The sequence below is a fragment of the Neolamprologus brichardi genome, chromosome 15, assembly GCF_056152115.1.
Source record: "Neolamprologus brichardi isolate AB-2024 chromosome 15, ASM5615211v1, whole genome shotgun sequence".
NCBI classification, from domain to species: Eukaryota; Metazoa; Chordata; class Actinopteri; order Cichliformes; family Cichlidae; genus Neolamprologus; species Neolamprologus brichardi.
The window spans coordinates 21156109-21181252 of record NC_142118.1 but is presented as its reverse complement, the minus strand read 5'-3'; the positions used below and the strand labels follow the sequence as shown (position 1 = coordinate 21181252).

The 25144-nt window shown below is 36.2% G+C and overlaps 2 protein-coding genes and 1 long non-coding RNA gene across 3 annotated transcripts; 2 read left to right on the top strand and 1 right to left on the bottom strand.

Annotated features, from left to right (window-relative positions):
• Positions 1-3252: 3252 nt before the first annotated feature.
• On the bottom strand, positions 3253-4780 carry LOC148098479 (uncharacterized). Its single transcript, XR_015720704.1, has 3 exons — positions 4693-4780; positions 3515-3604; positions 3253-3430 (listed from the first exon to the last, which is right to left on the bottom strand). It is a non-coding gene; the product is annotated as an uncharacterized LOC148098479 (long non-coding RNA).
• A 3588-nt stretch (positions 4781-8368) lies between these two features.
• LOC148098478 (uncharacterized) lies at positions 8369-10185 on the top strand. The gene is made up of 7 exons (XM_087852363.1): positions 8369-8429; positions 8859-8957; positions 9044-9160; positions 9313-9399; positions 9514-9575; positions 9876-9941; positions 10045-10185. The coding sequence occupies exons 1-7, from the start codon at positions 8369-8371 to the stop codon at positions 10183-10185; spliced, it is 633 nt and encodes a 210-aa protein (XP_087708489.1).
• An 8060-nt stretch (positions 10186-18245) lies between these two features.
• Positions 18246-23420, top strand: LOC148098477 (uncharacterized). The gene is made up of 8 exons (XM_087852489.1): positions 18246-18334; positions 19072-19202; positions 19325-19603; positions 22356-22442; positions 22634-22662; positions 22883-22939; positions 23098-23166; positions 23304-23420. The coding sequence occupies exons 1-8, from the start codon at positions 18246-18248 to the stop codon at positions 23418-23420; spliced, it is 858 nt and encodes a 285-aa protein (XP_087708615.1).
• The last annotated feature ends 1724 nt before the right edge of the window (positions 23421-25144 follow it).

Below are 25144 nucleotides of genomic sequence, written 5' to 3'. Positions count from 1 at the left end.
CCTACAGCTGTGAAAGCCTTCTCGTCTTCTTCTGGAGTTTAATCCTAGCAACGTCTCCTCCACAGTCAACAAATCAAAGAAATAAATTCAGTCATGTTCACTCAGCATATTTAAAAATAAACATGCTTTTAATGTTGCCTGATTGTTTAGTTATCTATGATCTAGATCTAAATTAAAGGGAGTAGTGCTATTATTAAGTAGTAAAACAATGATTTTTAACAACCTGACAATTGTCTTTACTTATATATTATGTAATCTTTCTTTAATTCAACTTTTCTACACTGAATAATGAAAACAGATCCTGCTTTAGTGTTGATAGAGCAAAGCAGTTGCAAATCACCTCTCACCGTATCAGCTCCGTCATCCATAAAGCCACAGAGCAGAGACTCCCTCTAGAGGTAGAGAATGTGAATATATTGGGTCCTCAGCATTAGGAAATAAAATTATGGCTTTCAATATATTTTTGTGTTATTTACATCTACAAAAATAAAAACCAAATAGGTCTCAGAAAAGAAAAAAACATCTTGTTTCTGTCGCATGTTTCTTGTTTGGCATGCTTTGAACATAACCACTATTAAACAATCAAAAAGTAACTGTTTATTTGACTGCTTTGTTGGGTCTCTATCTCCATCTTAGCCATCTCTTCCTTGTTGAGGCGAAGGATTCACTTGCTGGAAACCAAAAAAACGGTTGTTACAAACTATTTTACAGCAACAGAAACATACTGATTAATGTGTTAATCATGTGTTATCATGTGTTTAACTGTTCATCATCGTTACCACTCTAAAAAATGTTTTGTTGGCTCAACTTAAAAAAATTGAGATAACAATTTCCACTCAGCTTTTTAAGTTACAAATTTTGCATATTATTAAGTAAATCCAGCAAGTAATTTTTAGGTTTGGCTAACTCAACTGGTTCAACAAACCAACATGATTTACTTTGACCTGTGAAAGCATAATTAGGTTTAAGCAACCTAATATTAATTTAGAATTTCTGGTAATATTGAGTTGACAAATTACATTAGTTGAGTTAATCTAACTTACTTTTTTACATATATCCTACTCACAATTATCCATGCAAATATAGCCATTTAAATTATTCCAACTGATGAAACAGTTTATTGCATAACATTTTCGAAGTAATACACTTCTGTGTCATACAACATAAATCAAACATTACAGCAGCCCTTTAATGATAAATGAGTGGGCAAAAACAATAATGTATTTCAGTACAATTCCTCCACAAACAACCTCAGTAACAAAAGAAAATGTAGCATGTTTATTACCTGGACAAGGTGTGTTGAATCAGAAGCTAAAACATACCAATTCACTTAGTTTTTCTTACTCCACAATGGTGTCTACAACTTCTGATTAACTGAACACGCCAGCCAATCAACAGTGTTTAGTTATTAATAGAAACAAGCAGAGCAGTGGGGCCTGATGACCGACTTTGAGAACCACTATAAAGATTTGTCAAGGTATACTAAATAAAGCGGCAAATATATATATATATATATATATATATATATATATATATATATATATATATATATATATATATATATATATATATATATATATATATATATATATATATTTATTTATTTATATATATATATATTTATTTATTAAGTCTTCCAAATAACAATAATTTTAAATCACACCCTTCTAAAATACCTCAGAAAACTAACATTGCAATTTGTTTTTGCAAATCTGCTTATTATTAACCCTTGGATGCACAACCTACCAATACCTACACTCTTCTACGAGTGGGGTCAAAAATGACCCCAAGTAAAATCACTGCATTTTGCTATAAACTCGGTTGTTATTCTTCAAAATCTTTAAAACAAAGAGTTGTAACATTCTCACATTTGAGGTATTTCTCATAAAACATGTTTGTGACATGAGGCCCTTTGCATTTTTATTAATTTTTTCATTAATTTTAAGAAATTGCAGTTTTTGTATCATTTGTATCACTTTTGTATGCTTGCTCTGCATATACTGCAGAAGCTGGGTCTTCCCTCTGAAAGGTACAAGTTGTTCATCCACTGTAACACAATCACTAGGGATGAATTTCTGCCTGCAGTTGACCAGGAACAGGCCCCATATGTAGCAGAAAGCTGCCATGTGGTTTGTTTTCAGTCGGTAGGCTCTGGTCCTCTTGACCTCAAAGTGCAAGAAATGGCGAATATCTTTAAATCTGTGAATTGACATAGTGGCCCTGGGCGACTAATTCAGAATATTGTGGCTAGAGAAGTAAGAGGGGCTCATTCTGTTAGACTCAATATCCATTTCCTCATCAGAGGACTCCTCTGTATCTGACTGGCCTTGTTCAGTAGGGGGGACAATAGTCTGGATACTCTATATCTTAGATGTCAGATTCTGAGTCAGTGCCTCCGATGGGCTCTTCATCCCATCCATCCTGAATCATTTGTAGGGCCACAGGGATCCTTGCTGGCCTCATAGCAGCCATGTTACTTTAGATATTTAAAAAAAACATCAGAAAGGACAATGTTTGAAATGCACAGGAAACTATAAACAGGGGTGCACATAAATGGTCCTCAGGTGCGCATTTGCTGTCAAAATAAAAGACGTGCACCATATAAGAAGTTGGAACGCTCGTTTGCGTACATTAGATGTTCTGGAGGAGGACAGACATTTGTTCAGAACTCTTAAAGATGTTGATGAAGCAAGCTCCGTAAGCAATTACTTAGGTGTTCCTCCACCGCAAAAGAAGCGCGTATTCTCTGAATTTCTGGGAATACTTTTCTTTTGACAGCGAATGCACACCTGCGGACCACTTATGTGCAGCCCTGACTATAAATAGTGTATGTTACTGTGTAAAAATTAATTCTTGATCCATCAGAAGTGTAAGTGGGACGGTCGGAGTTGCTAAAAATGAAAGTTACATAGAAGATTCAATAGGAACTGCTTGGGGTCATTTTTGACCCCACTTGTGGAAGAGTGGGGTAGTGATACAAAAACAGCATTTTTTATAAATTAATGAAAAAATAAATAAAAATGCAAATGGCCTCATGTTACAAAATTATTTTATGAGGAATACCTGGAATATGAATATATTACAACTTTTCATTTAAAAGATTTTGAAGAAAAACAACCCGTGGGGTCATTTTTGATCATCTGATGATCATCATTTGATCATGATGTGCATCTAAGGGTTAAACATTAACTTTAACCTATCAACTTGGTAAATATCACCAGAATCACAGAATGTTCTTTACTTGTTTGGGGTAGCTCAGATTGAGAGCGTATATAAGTCCCATCATTAAGGCACATGCTCTGGGCACATCAAGGTCTTCCAGGACACCTGTTCCTTCAATCACAATTTTAGCGACGGCTGGAAGAGACACTGCTGCACATCTGGTGACTACGATCTTTACCACTTCTTCTGAGAACTGTTCTTCACCATCCTGGCAAGTAGGTTAAAAAGAAACATGTCGGTATTTTATGTGCTATTTAAAAATATAACACAAAACAATGTGAGATTTACCTACCAGCTGTTCTCTGAAGAGATCCTCTTCTTTCTCTTTCAAATACACCATCAGGCAACGGATTGCGACCTCTCTTCTTGTTTCCACCGAACTCTGGAGAATAAAAAAAGTTTACTAGGCGAAAAGTCAAACATATTACATTTATAGGACTAGCGTTTTGCTAATTATTGATTTAATTTTTGTTTTTAACAAATAAACAATTAAATTTTTATAACTTGCGTTAAATCTGTTACATACTGCCCTGCTTTCAATGCACCCTTTGCTAGCAGTAGGATAAGGTGAGTGAAAGTAAATGTAACCTAGATTTGGAGACTATTTCAAACAGTTTTTGTTGAGTTCTAAGGACTATAAAAGACTACAAAGACTTATCGAGGCTTATAGGTTAACAAGTTATTTTAAGTATAAAACCTTCTCTAAAACACTACAATGAAACACTGAAAAGATGAATCCAAAATTTAAAAAAAATAAAATAAATAAATCTACAGACTGTAGTTCAAAATTGGAAAAATTGTGTCATATCCAAAATGTGTGAGAGAATTTTCTTTTTAATTATTTGAAGACCACTGTTGACATGCCACAATCCCACACTTCACATTATGCTTACAATTACAGAAGGTAACGAAAGCAAGTTAGGTAGTGGTGCCAACCTCTGTTTTTTTCCGTTTCTTCTTTTTTTATGGCAGTTGTAATTATTTTTTCGTTATGGTCCAGTTATGGGCAGTTCAAACATGAAGGATGTTCAAACTCACTTTTACATGTTACACAAACTTAATATGTTCTGTTGTTGATTGATGACAAAAGTATTTTGTTCAATATACTCAAACATTTAAGTTAAGGAGGTGTTTATTAATTTCTGTGTTGCACTGACTTTTAACATTGATTAGTCAACTCACTGAAACGTGTACATGTAGACAACTTACTTTTTTAAGTAGAAAAATGCTTTTTTGTTAAGTTCTACCTACAAACACCATGAATATTTTTTAGAGTGTATGTTGTATTGTGGAAAGTAAAACTGCTGAGGAGTTTGACTTGTTTGTGTGTCTGTTCATGTACCCAGTTAATCTCCAGAATGTACTCTAATAAACACAACCTCTGTTCTTTCACTAATCACACATTTGTAACTGTTAACCTCACACACAATAAAACACAATAAAAGTTGAAGCGATTAAACATAAACTTACAATGTTCATTTTACTCAGTTGAAGTTTGATGAAATAACCATGTCTGTGAAGGTTCTCAGTCATCCAGGTCATCGTAGTCAAAGGAGCTTGCAAAGAAAAGCGTCAGAGGATCATTAGAGGATCATCAGGGGGTCCTTTTGTCCCTCTGTGGGGGGATACTCCCACTAGGTTTATATCTGGGACTCTCCACCATTTGACCTTAGAACTGAAGAAGCTTCTCAGATGAGAGGTGAAACGTCTTCAAGTAACTTAAAGAAGTCCAGACGCTTTTCTTTGCATGCTCCTTTGACCATGAAATAACCATATTATTTCAATAAATTCAACAAATACTGGAAAACAAAAAACATTTTTTGCTTGATGCATAAGGTTAAAAGATTAAAACTAATAAAACAAGTTTTAAAGAGAGACTTTTTAATTTGATTACATTTTATATGATGGATTATGCAGAAAAAGTAGAATTGGGCTAAAAGATCTATTGCTTTATTACCTATTCAGGTTGTAAATCATAGTTGTAACTAAGTAACTAAATACTTTCAAACATAAGTAATCAGTAAAGAAATGGGATTACTTTTGGGGGGAAGTAATCAGTAATTAGTTACTGGTTACTTTTTTCAAGTAACTTGACCAACACTGCTATTAAGACTAAGATTGGGGAAGGGAGAAAATTAAAATGAAGACACAGACACAGGTGAACAGAACCTAACTGGTTAGACAGGGGGAGGCAAAACTGAACAAAACACACACAAGACAAAGATTAGCAAAAGAAAACAGTAACATACCTGAGACCAAGATCTTGACACAACATGAACTTGACACAAATTTGAACACTAGATGCAGCCCATAGATATTCAAATGTGGTAACAAGAAGACTAACTTCACACAGAGATGAGACTACAGAGGAGTGGAACTAAAACCATTTACTGAAGACCTAAAAACTAGAAACATAGATAACAAAAAACTTATAGGTGCTAGGAAATGACACTATACTCAAAAGACAAAAAGGACTAATTCAAATAAGTCATGATCTAAAACTCATAACCCATCATCAATGATCAATGGACCCTGGCAGTAACAATAATTAACAGTAAAGCAGAGTATCACCTCACAGTTTGGTTTGTTCCAGGTGGGAGACTGACAACAGCACCGATAAGAAACATATAGACAACACTGACATCATTGTATCTGTAGCTCACTATGTACTAAAGAATAAAGGTGAGAACATTACAATTTGAAACGTGGAAAAGAAGAATGAAAAACTTTCATAAAGTTGACTTACTTCTTGTTTTGTTTTTTGCGAATTCCAAGGAGCAAAATGTTCATGGTAGAATCACTTTGTTTAATCTCTCCCCAGATGGCCGAGGGAGTTTGGCATCTTCTCACCGAGAGGAAGAGCAACAACCCTGTAACAAGTGGGAAACAGACAAATTCTGCCCTCTGATGGGAAAAGGTAAAATCTGCATTCCACAATAAAAAGCAAGTGTATAATCACTGTATATTGTACTCTTAGAAGCTTCAATGTCAAAGCATCCTACACTTACAAACCTGGCTAAGCTGCAAAACAAAACAGCTTTGTTTTGCAGCTATACCTTCTCCCTCACAGAGAGAATTATGACCTTGTTTTCTGCTTGGCCATCACCTAAGGATTTACATCCCTGATAAGCAGAAGGAGTCTCACTATCTGTTTAACGTCTCCCATTACAATGGCCTCACTGTCTTAACATTCCACATGCATGGTCAAAGGAGCATGCAAAGAAAGGCGTCTGGATGTCTTTAAGTTGCTTGAAGACGTTTCACCTCCGAGAAGCTTCTTCAGTTCTAAGGTCAAATGGCAGAGAGTCCCAGATTTAAACTCCAAAACACAGACTTAACAATGTGGTGTATGCTGTACAGTGCAGCGAGGAATGCCCAGACCTCTACATTGGAGAGACCAAACAGCCACTTCACAAGTGCATGGCACAACATAGAAGAGCCACCTCCACAGGACAAGACTCAGCAGTTCATCTGCATCTAAAGGACAAAGGTCACTCTTTCGAGGATGCCAATGTTCACATTTTGGACAGAGAGGACAGATGGTTTGAAAGAGGAGTGAAAGAAGCCATCTATGTCCACTGTGAGTGACCATCTTTGAACAGAGGCGGTGGTTTACGACACCAACTGTCTGCCATCTATAATCCAGTTTTGAGATCCCTCCCCAGACAACTTAACGCCCACTCACACCCTGGGCCATCTGACCTCAGGAATTCGCATGATAACGTGGGGCCAGGTTTCACAGTGAGCTCACCCGAAACCCTGGCTGATTGGGACCCACACCCATTTTCACACCTTGGCTCAGGTGATTAGAGGATCATCAGGGGGTCCTTTTGACCCTCTTTGGGGGGATACTCCCACTAGGTTTAAATCTGGGACAAGCTCCTTTGACTACGATGACCTGGATGACTGAGAAGCTTCACAGACATTCCACATGACTGCAAACTAGTGACAGGAGTGCTCTTACTATAGTAAAGAGAGAAAGTGATATTACTATAACCAGTGTGATATGATTAAATATGTGATTAATAAATGAGAAAAGAAATCTGTCACCACAACATCCTCTAATCAAGAAGGTGAAGGTGGAGGGAGAGCTCTAAAAGAAAAGACTAAAGTCACTATCAGGAAGCGACACCTCATAGTGACTAATTTATGTCAGAGGTAAACACCCCTTAAAGCTCCCAGGCCTCTGGTGTGTAGAGAACTGTTTTATTTTATTAAACCCTCTTTATTGTAAAGACATTTTTCCTGCTCCAGCTTTGATCCCCGGAACAAAATCCCTAACTTTCCCCGCATTCAAGTTGGTCCCCTGAAGTGTTCTTCTGCTCTGCCTGCCCCCCTCCAGGTCAATTCAGTGCAGTTCTGTTGTATTTATACAACTTGTGGCACCAAATCACAACAACAATCGCCTCAAAGTGCTTTATATTGCAACGTAAAACCCTTCAAATACCCTGAACTTCTGAACCCTCAGATCTGTCTGCCTGCTCCGTCTCCTGGTATTATTTGACTTGCATTTGACCTTATTTGCTTATTGATTTTTATTTTGTCTTGAAGAAATAATTTTTTCAAAAGTTTACTTTCACAACAAAATAAACAGACATAATATGATGAAAAATTGTAATTTTATCATGATGTTTATCTCAATAAACCTGCAAACTTCAGCTGCTCTTGTAGCCACATTCTCAACAAAACACTTATTTTGGTACGCAGAGAAAATGACATCAGATTTCTAAAGAGGTCTCAGACTACTGACACTGAGACTCTTTCCTGACGGCATCATTGTTTTGCATCAATGATATTAGGAGTTAAATTTAGGTGGCAGAATAAATGAACTCTTTATGTCAGTTAATGTGCATTCTCAAATATCACACTGAAACCTGGTTGTGTTTTTTTTTCTAATAATCACAAAATAAAGAGAAATAAAAGAGAGCTGCATTTCTCATTATACTTATCTCAACTGACAATCTTCACACATTTGACTTCCTATAATCTATTGTTGGCCATGATGAAGGAAGATGTGACAGAGGAGAATGAAGTCACTAGCAGGAAGTGACACCTCACAAACCCCACACAGCACAAGTATTCATCTTTAACAAGTCAAATCTTTAGATGCAGTGTCATTAGTGTGCATGAGTACAGAAGAAGCACCATGGTCCCATTCAGATGGATTGAAGTGTTTTTATTCTCTCTACTAATTCTTCAGTGTAAAGGTAAGGACACATATTAAAATACAAATATTGCATCAACATGTGACTTCATTAAGTAATATGACTTTACCTATGAAGGAGTATTATGGCCACATTAAGGAAAAAATATTGATGATTTTGAGGATAAAAAGGAATTTCCCGATTCAAGTCGATAATCGTTTTTTGATTTTTTTGAGAAAAAAGTCAAAAAGTGGAGATTACAGTTGTTGTTTCAAGACAAACTGCCACGGATGCTATACTCTGGCTTCACTATATATAAAGAGAGAAACCTCATTAGTTAAATTAGCGCTCCAGTCTGTCCCTCCAGCCTCTTGGCACTGCTCCCTTGAGCTCACTGCCTCACTCCTTCTCTGCAGCTGAGCCGGGGACCAAACCTCTGATAGTTTGTTGCATGTATTTATCTAATTGTCTGCATTTTTTTTATTGTTTCAGGCAACAATGTAACAACAACACAGCCAGTAACACCACAATCAGAAAATACAAGTATCATTCAACCTACATCAGTAAATGGAACAGTAAGGACTTCATCAGGTAGCGCCTGTCTGTTGTTACAGTCAACATTTGGGCAATAAAAGCCGAACTAAAGTTTTTTTTTTAATACATTTCTTTTATTTAAGGTGACCACACAACAATACCAAACCCCACAACATCAAAATCAACAAATACAACTACTATATTACCATCAAGCCAACCTACATCAACACCTGGAACAACTGAAAGAAATACTTTATCAGGTACTGACTGCATTGCTCGCACCTTTTTTAAGCCTAAAGTCTGAACTGTAGACTGTAGACTCGAGCTGTGGCTCCATCATAAAGCTTTTTATTGCTCACAACATCCAAAGCTCAACATTACCAGTGATTGTGGTTTTAATTTTTCTTTCCAGAATTTTGGAAATGGTTTATCATTGTTCTTGTGGGAATTGTGGTACTAATACTTGCTATAGTCATCAACACATGGAATACACCTAATGGTGAGTTTAAAAAAAAAAAGACAGCTATAGTTGAAATTATAATTGAGAACCTTGGATTTGAAATTCTAAACTCAAGTTTGTTTACTTTTATCTTGTATTTTCATCTTTTTTTAGGAAGCAAAACACAGGTGGAAGAAGCAACTAAGGTGGCGAGTGAACGCAGCTGCCAAAAAAATGTATGTAGCTACTTTTAGAAAACTCCATTATTTGAAGTCCCAAAAATGAGAACAGCTTGCACACATTTGAGAGACTGAGTGTAAACCCTGATATGACTCAGTACAGCAGCCAGTCAGAACAAAGTGAACAGACATTATTCTCACAGCTATTGCATTTATTCTTTGAAATGTATTTTTTATCCTTTATAAGAATGGATGAAAGACAAATAGAACAAGAAAAACCCCAAAAGGACTGATACCTGTCAAACTGACTCCGCATATGCATTAGTGAGCAGTCTATATGTTGTCTTCACTATTCAGGCTGATGCTGAAGATGTCTCCTATGTCTCTGTCAGTTTTATCAGGAGGTCCAAGTGTAAAGCCAAGGTAAGGTTCTCAAAAGAATATATTAACATTAAGATCGTGAATTTTAAACTTCTGTCACATGGTCAGAAAAAAAATAATTGTGCTCCATCATATTTCATTCCAGGTCTGTAATGATAATGATGATGAAGATGCCACTGTGACTTACAGCACTGTGAAATTTCCTTCCTCTTCTGCTGGCGTTTCCACTGATCCCAGCAACCTCTATTCCACCATCGACAAACAAAAGAAACACGTTCCAGCCTGAAGGTTACATTCTTTTTTCTGATTGATTGTTTGCATTATATGATAAATATGTGAAAAACATTTTAAAATTTTCCTTTAACCAAAATTAAAAAAAAGAAAGAAAAAAATGAACTGCATTTGATAAGATGACACACGTGATTGACACACTGGAAAAAGTGGGGATGTCTTTTTTTTCAAATTTCTGAGAAAAAAAGTCAGACTTTTGACGTTAATCACAGAATTCTGAGAAAAATATGCCCCCACTTGTTTTTTCCCCAGGGGGTCCTCTTCCATAGAGTTAAGCTATAACAGGAAAGGTAAATGTTTAAAATTAAAATGCTTTGTATTCAGCTGTTAATATCTATCATATGTCAATGATAGTGATCTCTTTGGTATACAATTGTGAAAAAATGTCTTCTTAATGTACAATCATGAATACAAACAGCACCAGCTTTCGAGGTAGTGAAACAAAGAAACCACTGACACTCCCTCTAGAGGTTGAGGTTAACGTTTTATACTGTGTGCTCATGTACTGTAGGCAAAGTCAATATTTTATATCTATTTGCCTTTTTAATATTGTTACTTTGTTTTGGAAATGTAACAAAAACTTACTTGTTTAAGTCCAACTGAATTACCTGATATAATTGTGTCTATGATATAATATCAATTATTACACCAACTGTAAGTTTTGTAAGTTTAGCATCTACTAATTAAGATGTTTTTTGTGGAAAAAATAAAATATAATGTAAAAAAATCCCCCCCCAAAAATCCCTGCTTTTCCACATTCCATTAAGCTGCTATAACACAAATGAACACCTAACTATCTACATATAAAACCAGAAAGTATAACATGTATGACTTAGTTTAATTTATACTGATGTTTTAGCTTACAAATAAATAAACACATGATTCACAATGTAACAAAACCTGAGCTGAGGAGAGTAAAAGAACTACTTAGTGAGACTGTCGAAGCAGAGTGCTTCTGATAAGAAGCCAACAGAAGAGGCAAAACCCTTCAGAGCAATGGTACTGAAGAAGAGCATGGGCAGGCAGTCACAGGTTGGGAATCAGATGGCTGAGGCCTGATCCATCTTAGGAGTAAAAGAATGAGAAGCACTAGCTCTGGTTCAGTTGCTGTTACTGGAAAGGGTGTGTCCTGTCACGACTCTGGATCAGAAGCTTGGGAGGTTGATCCAAGCAGGAACTTAAAAGCTAGACATGCAAAGGTCAGCTGTGACTTTGATACTGGAGCAGGCTGATGTAGGAGGCAGGCTGTAACACTGAAACTATGCAAACAGCAGCTGACTCTGGTGCATGGGCGGCACGTTTGAGAGCAGTCAGTGGCGAGGCGACTGGTATGACACTAGCTTTTGGCTAGAAACCCTCTGTACAAAACAACAGTTGCATTGCTTTATCGTGTATCATTGTCTCATGTGCTGTCCTTGATTAAATAAACTCAAATAACTAACCAGCTGGGCGGAAAAAGACTTGTGAAAGAGAAGAGTGGTTTCTGAAGTGAAGACTGCAGTCTATTGAGCAGAGCAGCGATAAATCAGCAGCAGTAAAAGCTGCGTGTATTATTGCCACTTCCCCTTCCTGTTATCTCATCACTATTATTAAACCTCTCTTGTTTGTACTGAGCTCTGACATTTCACTGCATACCTGTATATCATTTTACTTTAGATATATTATGATTATAATTTTTAATTTTAGAATTTTACAAGACACACAGCAACTTTTCTGGTTGTAAGGGAACAATAAAGACTCAGAAACTTAATCTGTGACAATATATGTTAGAAAATGCTTATTGTTTGGGATGGATCTCGTAAATAATCATGTAATTTATGTCACGTTAAAGTGATGCATATCTGGTTATTTTCAGAGGGCCAAGCCTCTGGTCATGTACTGCTGAACTTTCCTTCAGACTCATCTGTTCCATGCCCAGTGTGGTAAAGTACCATTATGTCACATATACCAAGAGCCCTGTTTGCACATGGTCTAGATATGTTTGACTTCCTCTGTGCTATTTCAGATCAAGAAATTACTTTACAGCTCAAACAATTCTAAGCAAGGCAGTTGGCAAAATGCATGAAAACTAGATGTCAAAATGGTCTAAAAGTGCCTTTTATTTTTTGCCCAAGTGTAGCAGAAATTAATGCTTAATACCCCGAATAAAATCAGCAAGATTACAATAGGAGACAGAATGAAGTCATTATGAAGAAGTGGCACCTTATAATCTGCACAAAACCCATTGTTCTCTAAGTCATTTTAGAAACAGTGTCATCTGTGACCAAAAGTAGAAACAAAGAAAGAGCTCAGTGGTTCCACTCACTGATGCTTCAGTTGGTAAGTGCTAACACAACATAACATATTACAAATCTCTATTAATATGTTACTTTATTAGGTGCTGCTCCTGTAACTAAGACATGTTTAATTATCTCTTGGAAACTAAAACTCTGCTATAAACCTTCATCTAAAACGGTCCTCACATTCATCATATAATGAGATGACTGTATAAGTAGGAGGAGCTAGCAGGCATTTCTCTGTTTCCATGACCATAACTGGTGATGAAGTCACGTTTGAATGTGAATAAATGATAGATGGTCGGCATAAATGTGACAGACCTACCTGGCTCTTTAGTAGTGACAGAACATTATTGTGACATTTGCAGTCTTTTAACTTTAATCACAACTTCAGAAAATTTGACTCCTAATATCAGAAAATGTGTTTGTATTTGCTTAATTTTGTGTTTCACCAGGAACATCGCCAATAATAGTCACGACAACAGTCACTGTCCCTTTTGGTCAGCAGGAAGTCACACACACACACACACGCACGCACACACGCACACACACACACACACACACACACACACACTCACACACACACACACACACACACAATGAAACAAGCGGCAGAAGGACAATCTCCCACGTTCTCATCTAAATCCTCCCCTCTGCTGGCTGTGGCTGTGCTCACAGGCATCAGTCACTTCCATGGCAACGCTGGCACCAAGTGTCTTTGATTCTTGACCAAAGACTTCCTTTGCTAGCAAGTAAAAGATGTTCGTCTTGTTTTTGTTGTTAACGAGAATAAGTTTCTAAACCAGCGGGGCTTGTGGAAACAGACCCAACATTTAGTTTGCATGTTTTTAGATAGACTGAGAGAAAAAGAACAAAAAGTTCACATTACATTAGCATAAAATTGTTTGTTCAAGCTAAAAATGTCAAATCTTCTTGTAGTTTCAGCAGAAATTAAATTCAAATACTCAAACCATCATAATCAGAAATACATCTGAGTTTTTATTTACAGCAATGACACTTTCAGCTGTACATAAAAACATAAAATCTCACCTCCTTCTTTTGTTCCCTATGCATGCCCATATGAAAAGAAATAGCACCATAACTTACAACTGGTCGGTTCTGTGTCTCTTTATTCATTAACATAATATCAAAAGAGGAAAAAAAATGTTAATTAAGAATTCTAAACAGCAAATAACCATTATTAAGTCTGAATTAATGAAGACCAGTGCAGCTTTGAAATTGATTAATCAAATAAACAAAAGCAGGGGCAGGTGACCTCTCACATTCTCACCTGTGTCATGGTCCTGTCATGGTGACCCAGTGGTTATGTTTTGATTATTACTATTCTAAAATTTAGTGGATTTTCATGCTTTAGTCTTTTGTATTTTTGGCTCCCTTAGTTATTCTTTTGTGATTTCTAGTCTCTTGGTTTCTGTCTCTGTGCCTCACGTCTGTTCCATGTGTCGCGTCTAGCCAAGCCCCAGATCCAGCATCAAGTCTACCTCTCAGTCTGTGTCTCATGTTGCCTGTTTTATTTTAATAGTTCCTCGTCATGTGTTTACTGTGTTTGGTTTTGCTTCCTCGCAGTGTTGTGCGTGTGCGTGCGTGCATTTGAAGGCATTTTTGAGGCTCAAAATGTGGTTTTAGTGTCAGGGTTACAATTAGGTTGTGGTTAGGTTTAGGCTGAGGGTTAGAATTAGGCATTCAGCTTTGATGGTACGAAGATATCAAAATGAGTATGTGTGTGATTAGTCCCAGCTGTTTTTCCCTCCTGGTTCTCATTTCTTTGTTACCCTTTTGTGTATTTAGTCCTCTGTCTTGCTCTGTCTGTTGTCGGTTCATACAGTAAACGTAGCATTTATTGTATATGTTTTGTTACCTCCATTTTAGTCATTCTTTGCTTTTGTTTGTTGTTTTGTTCAGCCAAAATAACTTATAAAAGTTATTTTGGCTGAACAAGACAACAAACAAAAGCAAATAAATAAATAAAAAATAAATTTTAATAAATTTTTGTTAATGTCCACCTCCATCCCCCTTGTCCGCATTTGGATCTGCTCTCTCATCTCCACGCTGTCTGCCCTAGCAGACATCATAGTACAAGACATGAAGCTACTGAGAAAGCTGAGACTCCCTCTACAGGTGGAGATGGTGAAAAACGAAGGACGCTGACATAATGTGAGCGTTACTTGTGATATTGTGTCATCACTTCACGCCATGCCTCTGATACTTAAATAAATATTGCTTTCTCTGTGCAAAGATCACTCTAGACATTTTTATGCATTTGCATATACAGTCCAGCTAGACTTTAAGTTCACTTTATACTTAAACACCTCTTAACCAAGGTAGACAGTTATTAATGCACAAATAAATGCATATGATCATCTGACCACAGACAAAAACTGGTGAAGGTAAACAAACCTTCCTGAAGGCCTGCCCATTTTTTTTTAGCAAGATCAACTAAACATTCAGTCCAAACTCTGCTGGAAGTTTTTTTTCCTCATAATCAAATTTAAGTGACCTCAAAAACACATCAGATTCAACTCCTTTCTGTCAGAGTTGGGGTGGCTGAAGTTTTAACAGTGACAGTGAAGAAGAGATCAGAGCTCTGCTGCGACACAAATGTAGCTGTTGATGGAAGCAAAAACCTCACTCATCACAATGAGATACCACATGAGCGGGCTGCTCAGTCAGGCTTCTTTGCCACATTAAAATGGTATGAAAAAGAAAAGAAAAGATAATGTTGGATCTCAAGCATTTAATGTTAAGTTTTTTTTCTCAGATGTAATTTATTTTTTATTTTTTTTGCATTGACTTTATCCACCCCTTTGTGACTAAAAATAAAATGTTCAAAGACAAACGTGCTGATGAGGAGGTCTTACCTTACTATTCACAGGAAGTACATACTGTTCTAGTCTGCAAAAGAAGCAAAATTTCAAACTCTGTCATTGATGAGTGTGAAACAAAAAAAGACAAAAACAGAGACAAAGAAACAAGATAGTTAAGAACAGATTAATTAAAATGCCTGTATCTCTGATAGTCATGCTTTCGTTTGCAGGTAATTATTCATATAACACCTGTTCAATTTTTTTGAACACTGCACATAACTCCCTAAAAATAAAATAATTATGCTGGTTAAATTCATCTTAATATTTATTGTGTGTTGTCACTGCGAAAAGCTGGGAAAACAGAGTTTGCATCTCACCACACATTGCTAGCATGATAATGGTTATTCTTTTAAATGCCTAAGTATTGGTATTTTCAAAGAACAACCAGTTAGAAAATTTTTTTAACAAAATCCGAGACACACAGAAACATGAGTTTTAGTTAATTTAATCTCTTGCAAGGGAGCATTAACAAACACAGAGCTTATTGCTAGTTCTCAAAGGGGAAAAGTCTATTTTATACAGATATTATATCTTCATATTTGTTTTTATATATATATTTGTGCTTTGGAATGTAACCAGATTTCTTCCAGAATTTTCTTGCCAGTCAGCAACCATCTTGGTAGCACCACTTGAGTTTGTGTGTTGTACGCAAACATGCTTACATCATTATCATATATGTAATAATACTCAAGCTTCGTCTTGTAAATATCACAGTTACCATCAATAATGGTATGTGCAAACACAAAAAACAAATATGGCTCCTCCCTGCAGGGTTTTGTGGTATGTTTATTTATGCTTCAGAATGAAAAAACAACTTCTTGCTTCGCAGCCACTGTGGCCATATCCTCACCAATTATTTGGGCAGTTAAATAAACATACTGTGAGAGTCATACATTTAAATACAATACCAGCCAAATCTGATTAAAATAAATCAATAATAAATAAGGTAAACAATGTACTTTTAAGACTTATCTCAAAAAGTATGTCAAAATAAGTTTAACAAAATTAAATCTGAATGTCATGGTCTTACCTGCAATATGTTTAACTCTCCATCATGGCTAATAATGAGACTGAATACAGACAAACAAAGAACATATGAAAACGTTTTTGTATTAATAATTACTATTTGTGTATTTTATTTTATTTTTTTTTATTAAAAACATGGTTTGTACAAGGTTGTATTTTTCTCTTATTTCTCCAGGCCTGTCCTAATCGGCTTACTCAGTCTGTATGTATCACTAGATCCAATCCTGCTCCCCCAACAGACAAAAGTAAGGGACACCGGAGATGTCATGTCTTAGTTTGCTTCAAGGCCACTAGAGGGTGCTGCCATAAAACTGTTCATCCATCCATTCTCTTCCGCTTATCCTTTTCAGGATCGCGGGGGTGGCTGGAGTCTATCCCAGCTGTCATAGGGCAAGAGGAGGAGTACACCCTGGACAGGTCGCCAGTCTGTCGCCTGGGCTAACACACAGAGACAGACAACCATTCACACTCACTTGCACATTTACATCTATGGGCAATTTGGATTAACCAATTAACCTATCCCCACAAGCTGCATTTGTCATTTGTGAACATTTAATCAGTCTAAGTAATTTTGCAAATTCAAAAAAAGTTCAAAGGTTTACTCGTGTGTGTCATATAATGTGTGTTTTCGAATCCACAGCTCAGCAAAAATAAAATGTTGAGGACTTAAAGGCAGCTCTGTTAGTCCATCAGTGTGTGAATCATTTGTGTTTCTGATGTTTATGTGGTCATCATTAGAGTCTCACACCTCCAAAGCGTTGCTGCTGTTGTACCCACATTCTCACAGAAATACTTCCCCTTCACTTCTCAGAAAAAAAAATGACTTCATAGGTACAATGATGCACATCAGGCCTCAGACTACTAACACATCTTATCTGTGTCCTTATCCAGCTGCTGCAGTGGTGTTTGCTGCAGTATCAACATGTTTCATTGTAGCCATCAACACACATTCTTGTTAAAAGCTCAATGGTTTATCTTATTATTAATTATTTATTATTAAGTCTCACAATTCTCCACATTTCTCAATAAACAATAACAGTAACAAAAAAGGTTATAAGTGTTTCTGCAACATGGTTAAAACTGTGTATTCTGTTTTCTTTGTACATCCACAGTTAAAAAAGAATACATATCACTAACGTGTTGTTTGCTCTGTGAAGTTATAACAAAGTTAAACTTACAGTGTTTCCTTCCATCTGTGTTTTTATTCCTGAAATTAAAAAAAATCACAAAAGAGAGCTGAAATAATTAACCTGCAAGTTTATCAAAGCTTTTCTTGAATAAACGTTTCATCTGTGAAGTTCTCACCTTTGGTTTTTGTCCACATGTTGACTGTAACAGCAGATATTAGGAGTGATGCTAAACCCACAGACGCGATGATGCATCTGAACAGAAAACCTAAAAACAATGAAACCATTTAGACTTCAGCTTTTTGTTCTGTGAAAAGAATAAATGTTGTGATGAAAACATTCAGTTTTTATATTTTTGTTATTAGATTAAAATATTAAGCCTGCTCTTAAGACCGATAATCAAATACATAAATTAGTTTAATGTGCTTACAAGGCACTGAAAAATATTTTTATTTGCATTTAGTTTGTTTTAAAGTTTTTATTTCTTTTTTTTTTTTTTGTTTCATTTGTCTAAAATGGTTTGTCATGAAACAAAAATATAAAGATGCTGAAAAAGTGATGTTGATCAAGGTTCACAGAATTAGAGTGATAATCAGTTTTTGTAGGGACAAATCTGCCTCAGTGGTTTCTGGCTGTAACTTTGTGAGATCACAAAGAGAGGACTGCACCAAAAACCTCCTGCTGATTTCTTTGGTCACTCACAGTTTTCATGAAGACAAACAGAAGCAAGCATTTGCAGACATGTCTGCATCTTCTATGGAAACTATGGCCAACTGTGTTAACCTGCTAGTGACCAAAGCAATCACAATGAGGCTTTTCAGTACAGCACCGTAGACCTCTTTGCAACCAGGTACACCTTGAAGTTGTGAATACACATTTTCCTGTAGTGACCACTTCCTGTCAGCGCTCACTGTCTGTAGGCCTGTGTGAAATAGCTCTAACTAAATGTCCACCCAAAGCCCAGAGTCCACCTGACATTCAGACTTTAAGTTTTATAAACACAACTGTCACTGAATGTCTCCACCCAAGTGTCAGTCGGATATTCAGATATTTGATGTTGATTTTGACTTTGTGACATCTTCACATAAAGAAATGTAATTACAAAATCAAATAAAGAATGATTGTAAGAAAAAAAATAAACACCAAGCTGTTTTTAAAAGAATAGATAATGTGGAGAGGTGCAATATGTAACAATCAAACCAGTCAAAGCATCACTGTGAGGTGATTTGAACACATTCTTAACAGTTTATTGTCCGACAACTTGAATTTAAAGGGTCTGAATTATAAAGCAAATTTCAGATGTCACTACCTTGTGAAGAATTTTTTGATTCTAGAGAAGATTTTGGTGTTGTTGTTGTTGTTGTTGTTGTTGTTGTTGTTGTTGTTGTTGTTGAGGTGAATTTTGCGGTCGTTGACTTTTTGTTTTCACCTAAAGAAAGAAATGAAATAACAAAATAAAACAAAAGTATTCAAATAAAACAGCCTGCAAACTACGTTTACAACAATAGATAATGTAGAGCGCTGCTATAATTAATAATCATGTCAGTTAAACACATCTGCTCATCAGTGTGAAGCGTTCTCTGCTTATAAAGACGGTCAAAGCTGAGGATGTTGGTCGTTACACCTGCAGACAATACAAAACAAGAGGAGGACAACAAGAAGGTCCAGAATTTACAGTTGATCTGTCTGTTATTAACAGTGAGTATTTACATCATAATGTTTTTAGTTCAAACTTGGAACAAACTGAAATATTACAACAGTATTTATTACAGTGATGGTGCTCTGTTGTTTTTCTCTTTCCATATCTCCATCTTCACCAGTGACTGAACATGAGAACAACAATAAAGTCATTGTGAACTGCTCTGTGCTGACATATGAACACTGTAGACACACAGTGGAGTTGCTGCATGAGGGTGAAAAGAATAAATCAGACGTGGAGATAAAACCAGGTTCCTGCTCTGTGACTGTGACATTTAAAAGATCTCACCGTGATCAGAAGTCACAGTTTTATAATTCATTGAAGTGCAAAGTGACAGATAAACACACTAAAGAAGAACAACTGTTTCCCTTCACACTCAAGTCCTCAGGTGAGAAAACAGGTGAGATTATGTTCAAATCGCTTCACACTGATTAGCAGATGTGTTTAACTGATTTGATTTGAAAAACAACATCTTCTCTAGAATCAAAAAAATCCTCACAAGGTAGTGACATCTGAAATTTGCTTTATAGTTCAGACCCTTTAAATTCAAGTTGTCGGCCAATAAACTGTTAAGAATGTGTTCAAATCACCTCACAGTGATGCTTTGACTGTTTTGATTGTTAGATATTGCACCTCTCCACATTATCTATTCTTTTAAAAACAGCTTGGAGTTTATTTCTTTTCTTACAATCATTCTTTATTTGATTTTCTAATTACATTTCTTTATGTGAAGATGTCACAGCGACTAAATCAACAGCTAATATCTGAATATCCGACTGACACTTGGGTGGAGACATTCAGTGACAGTTGTGATTATAAAACTTAAAGTCTGAATGTCAGGTGGACTCTGGGCTTTGGGTGGACATTTAGTTGGACCTCTTTCACACAGGCCTACAGACAGTGAGCGCTGGCAGGAAGTGGTCACTGCCAGGGATGGACTGGGATAAAAAATCAGCCCGGGCATTTTTACTAGTGACCGGCCCACCATGGTATTATAGGAAAAGCCATAAAGCCTTTATAATAAACTTAAACCTACACCACCCTCCCTATTCTGGTATTCTAAACATTACTTAGCAAAAATATAAAACAACCTAATTTATAATTACATACCTAACTAATAGGGTTGCCAACTCCCAGCAAAAAAAAGAAAAGAAAAAAAATTGGGAATCACTCCCCCACCCTCTGCCTCAAGATGCTTAATTGACAAAAATGTTTTTAATTTAATGCACGTATAAAACAAATGCAAAGAAATCTATTATTTTTCTCCAGTAATTAACCCTTTAAGACCTACCATAGAACCAAGTCCGCCAGAGCTTATATTATATTTTTACATGCTGTGGAGCCATTTTTGGGAGCATTTCAAGTTGCTATACATCAATACAACCATTACAGCCTAAATTTTAATAGTATGTCTGCATTAAGTGCATAGTGATTACATAAATTGCAAAAAAGTGCAATAAACTACAAAAAAATTGAAAATCGTTTTTGTTTTGTTAACATATATTTCTAGTTAGAGAAATTTAAGAGGCTTATCCCTCAAAACTGTAAATACAAAAAAGTTGCAAAAAATAGTTTCCCACCACAGGAAATTTATTTTGAGTGTCTTCATAGTTTTATTTTTGAAATACACCAATTTTTATACACTGCAGGAAAAACGAAAATAAATATTATAGTGCAAATTTGCAAAAAAGCAGCATATGCATCAAAATAAACTATTTCCAGCAGTGCAATATGAGTCCTAAGCATCCCAGATACGACACAGAAAGTCATAAAGTCAAAGATAACTTTTAAAAACACCAGTATAGGCTCATTGAGGCCCGGACCGTAAAAAACTACATTTCCGCAAAATGACGTCACTTCCGGTTTCGGGCAAGTCATGGCGGACATGCGATTGTTCGCGCTGATGGACTAGGAAGTGTTATGAACAGCTGATCGGATCGGCAAAGCGTGTTTCTGGAATATTATGTTTTTGTTGCTGCAAGCGCTTTTTATGCAGTTTTTGCAAAGCTATATGTGGAAGGAAACTGTGACTTAGGACAAGCTGATGGCATAAGATGTAAGTACAACTCCTCAGGTTTCATATGCAAAAAAAAATATTGCGCTAGCTCACGTGGTTGCAGAGCTACCGGGATTTAAAAATAGTTACGCAAAACAGAGCGTGCCCTCCTACCGGTTTTAAAGGGTTAAATAGATTCAACATCTTTCTTCAGCAGAATCGCAGACTGCACAGATGGTACCTTCCCAAAGGAAAGAATACTATAACTTACTAGGGTATATACTAGACTTAATATTTACTGAATACAATAATGGACTTCTATACATTTTACATCAGATAAAAACTTCAGTTGTAAGATTCAGATAATTATTTGTTAAAAGCTAGAAATTTTAAATGAGAATAAGAAAGAAAAGTATTTCTTTGTGCCCCCCTCTCCCTGTTAATGCTCTACCTGGCCCCCTGGCAAAACTTTGCTAGATCCGCCCCTGCACAGTTACCAGCTGTCAGCTACTTAGAAAAGATCCTGGTGTTATTTGTCTCTGAGAAACAGTTCATAACTTCCCTTCAACTCATTCATGTCACCTAAAAGGTAAACCTGTTTCTCCATCACCTGTTCAGGTCTGATGATTCAGTAAGGACATCTCCTGGTTTCATCTTCATGTTTCCCTCTCACCAAACCGATATCATGACCAGCAACTTTTACAGCTGTGGCTCCAGCAAACATCAGCTGATACTAGAAATTAATATTAAATTAATATTAACAACAGCTGATCAAGCTTAAACGTGCTGCTGTTGTTTAGTGCAACATCTGCTGGTTTCCTCTTTCTGGTGCAGAGAGAAAAGCCGATCAGCTGATCATTAATCAGCTTCATGATCGAATTAGCAACTTTCTAGCTGAAGTAGTACGGGACAAATCCCGTACCTTTTCACCTCAACTTTAAAGTTCGACTTTCTTGGCTGTAATTGGTCCAGCCCAGAGTCGACCATGACCAACTGGCCAATCCACCACCATTCATTTATACCATTAAAAAAAGAAAAGAAATAAAACACCATCGGCCCATAAAAACGAAAAATCACGAGCGGCCTACCGGGCAAAGTCCAGCCCTGGTCACAAAATGTGTGTTCACAGCTTTAAGGTGTACCTTTCTCTTTTCAGGTTTGTTATTATGGCTCATTATCCTTCCCTTTGGTTTATCAGCACTCTTAATAATTGCTGTGGTCATCAGATGGAAGAAACATAAAGGTAAAAGCATCCCCAGATTATAGTTTAACAAAATATAACTAATGTTAAGAATGTGAAAATGGTGAATTAATGTGAATATAGTCAATAAAAAGATTTCTTATTTTGTAGACTGGGATCATTAGCAAACAGGCAAAAAATGGATTTTTCATGTGAAACTAATCACAGTGTTGTTGTTTTTTTTTCCTTTTCAGGAAAAGAAGGGCAGCTGGCCGGCAACACTGTGAGTTCAAATAGTTCCATTGTTTCATATGAGATTGAGCTAATAAACTTTTAGAGGTGACTTCATGCCTCTAAATGACTAAATAAAATACAGGATTTACCATCAGAAACAGAACAGCTGACAAAGCTGCAAGTGAGCTGAATCAGCTCCTCGCTGACAATGTTTAATTATCTAATTATCATTTAGATCTTTACACAGTTACTCTTCTGTGTGTGAGCAGGGCCTGAGCTTACACCCTGCAGAGACTCAGTCTGGACCAGGAACCAATCCAACCAGGGTGAGGTTGCACAATAATCTCAGTATAAATTTGCACTAAATATTTGTTTCATTTTAACAGAAAAGTGATTTGTATGATGATGATGAGGAACCAGAACTGAACTGTATTAAACCAAACTGACATTACTGAGCAGATGTTATTTTGTCTTCACTCTGTAGGCTGGAGCTGATGATGGTGTTTCCTACGTCTCCATCAGCTTGCCCAAGAGGACCAAGAGTAAAACCCGGGTGAGATTTTTAATATTTGTGGGGATGATGTTAACAGTAAGACCATGATTTTCTAAGATCCTTATGTCTTGTCTTGTTTTGTAATGTTTTTTTGTTTTGTACTGTTTTTTTTTTTTTTTTGTAATGTTTTCCTATAGTCCCGTGGTCATGATGAAGGTGACACTGTGACCTACAGCACTGTGAAAGCTTTCTCCTCTTCTGCTGGAGATGATCCCAACTACCTCTATTCCACCATCAATGATGTAAAGAAGTAGGATGATGCTCATGAAAGGAGATATGGTAGATGGTGTTTCACTTTTTAGATGAGAGAGTGAATGTGAAAAGTCATGGGTTAATTTTTACAGACACCAAACTCAAAGACATTTATGTTTCAAAAACAGACATGTTACCACACATATATATTTCTGTTTTGACCTAAACTGTTTCTGCCAGAGGTGTATGTGTTGACGTTTTATTGCAAGAAACCTTTTCTGTTTGCAGCTGCTCATAAAAGTTTAACTGATAGCATCCTATCACAGTACATGACATCATTCCTGTCTAAGGCACAGCTTCAAATGCATCTGTCTTGAACAGTGCAGAAAAAATTAGAAAGAAGAAAAAATACTAATAACATTTTGTGCCACTGTAAATAAATGCTTTAAATAAAGGATCCAGATACTTTCTTCACTTTAAGAAGAAACCGCTTTAGAGCCTGTGTCATTTTGTTATAACTGCACATATTGAAGTGTTCACTGAAAAAAAGATAATGTTGGATTTATTTAATTCAATAGTGGACATTGGTTAAACACAGATGTTTTGCTTTGGCAGCAACTTAAACAATCAACTTAAAATAAGGTGTTAAATATGACAAAGATGCTTACATAAATCCAACAGATGGCCAGTCTCCTTTTGTCATTGTTGGTTATAATAGTAAGAACACTAAAACTAATAGAAATGAAAACATTTTTAATTATTTTCAGGTATTGATATGTTTATTGATTAGCATTCAAATATCTCAGTGAAGACAGAACAAAGATTTACCACAAAGCAAGAAAGCATGAGACAAGGCTAATCAAAAGGTATTGGCTGAAGCATTTGCTTATTACGCCAACCCTTTTAACAAAAGATCTTTTAGCATGCAGCTCCTGTACACAGGGCTCGAAGCAAATAATAAAATTCAATTCAATTCAATTTCATTTATATAGCGCCAAATCACAACAAATGTCGCCTCAAGGCGCTTTATAGATACAGAGAGAAAAGCCCAACAATCATATGACCCCCTATGAGCAAGCACTTTGGCGACAGTGGGAAGGAAAAACTCCCTTTTAACAGGAAGAAACCTCCGGCAGAACCCGGCTCAGGGAGGGGCGGCCATCTGCTGTGACCGGTTGGGGTGAGAGAAGGCAAACAAAGCAAAAACAAAACAAACAAACAAACAAACAAGAAAAAACACCACCACCTTAGTAAGTAACTACATCAAAGCAAAAGAATCAAGAGGTTTTCTGTTTTTTGTTTTTGTTTTTTTTTTTGCTCTTTTCATTCTTGATATATATATTTTTCTAATACTCTATTTTTAAACATATTTTTAAACAAGGAAAATGAACTACACCTTTTTAAATCACTGTCATAACTATTCCACAGGTTAACTCCTCTAACAGAAACACATCTCTGCTTTATATTTGTCCTTATCTTGTTTTTTTTAAAGAAATCTGTTCCCCTTAAGTCATATTGACTCTCTCTGACTTTGAACAGCTTCTGAGTACTGGGGCAAAGCAAGTTATTTTGTGCTTTATACATTATCTGTGCCATTTTATATTCAACTAAATCATAAAATTTCAGGGTATTCAGATTAATAAACAAAATGTTAGTTGGTTCTATATAGTTTGATTGGTTTATAATTCTTATAGCTCTTTTTTGCAACTTGAAAATAGGAAGAGTGTTCGTTTTATATGCATTACCCCATATCTCCAGACAGTAAGTCATATATGGAAGCAACAGA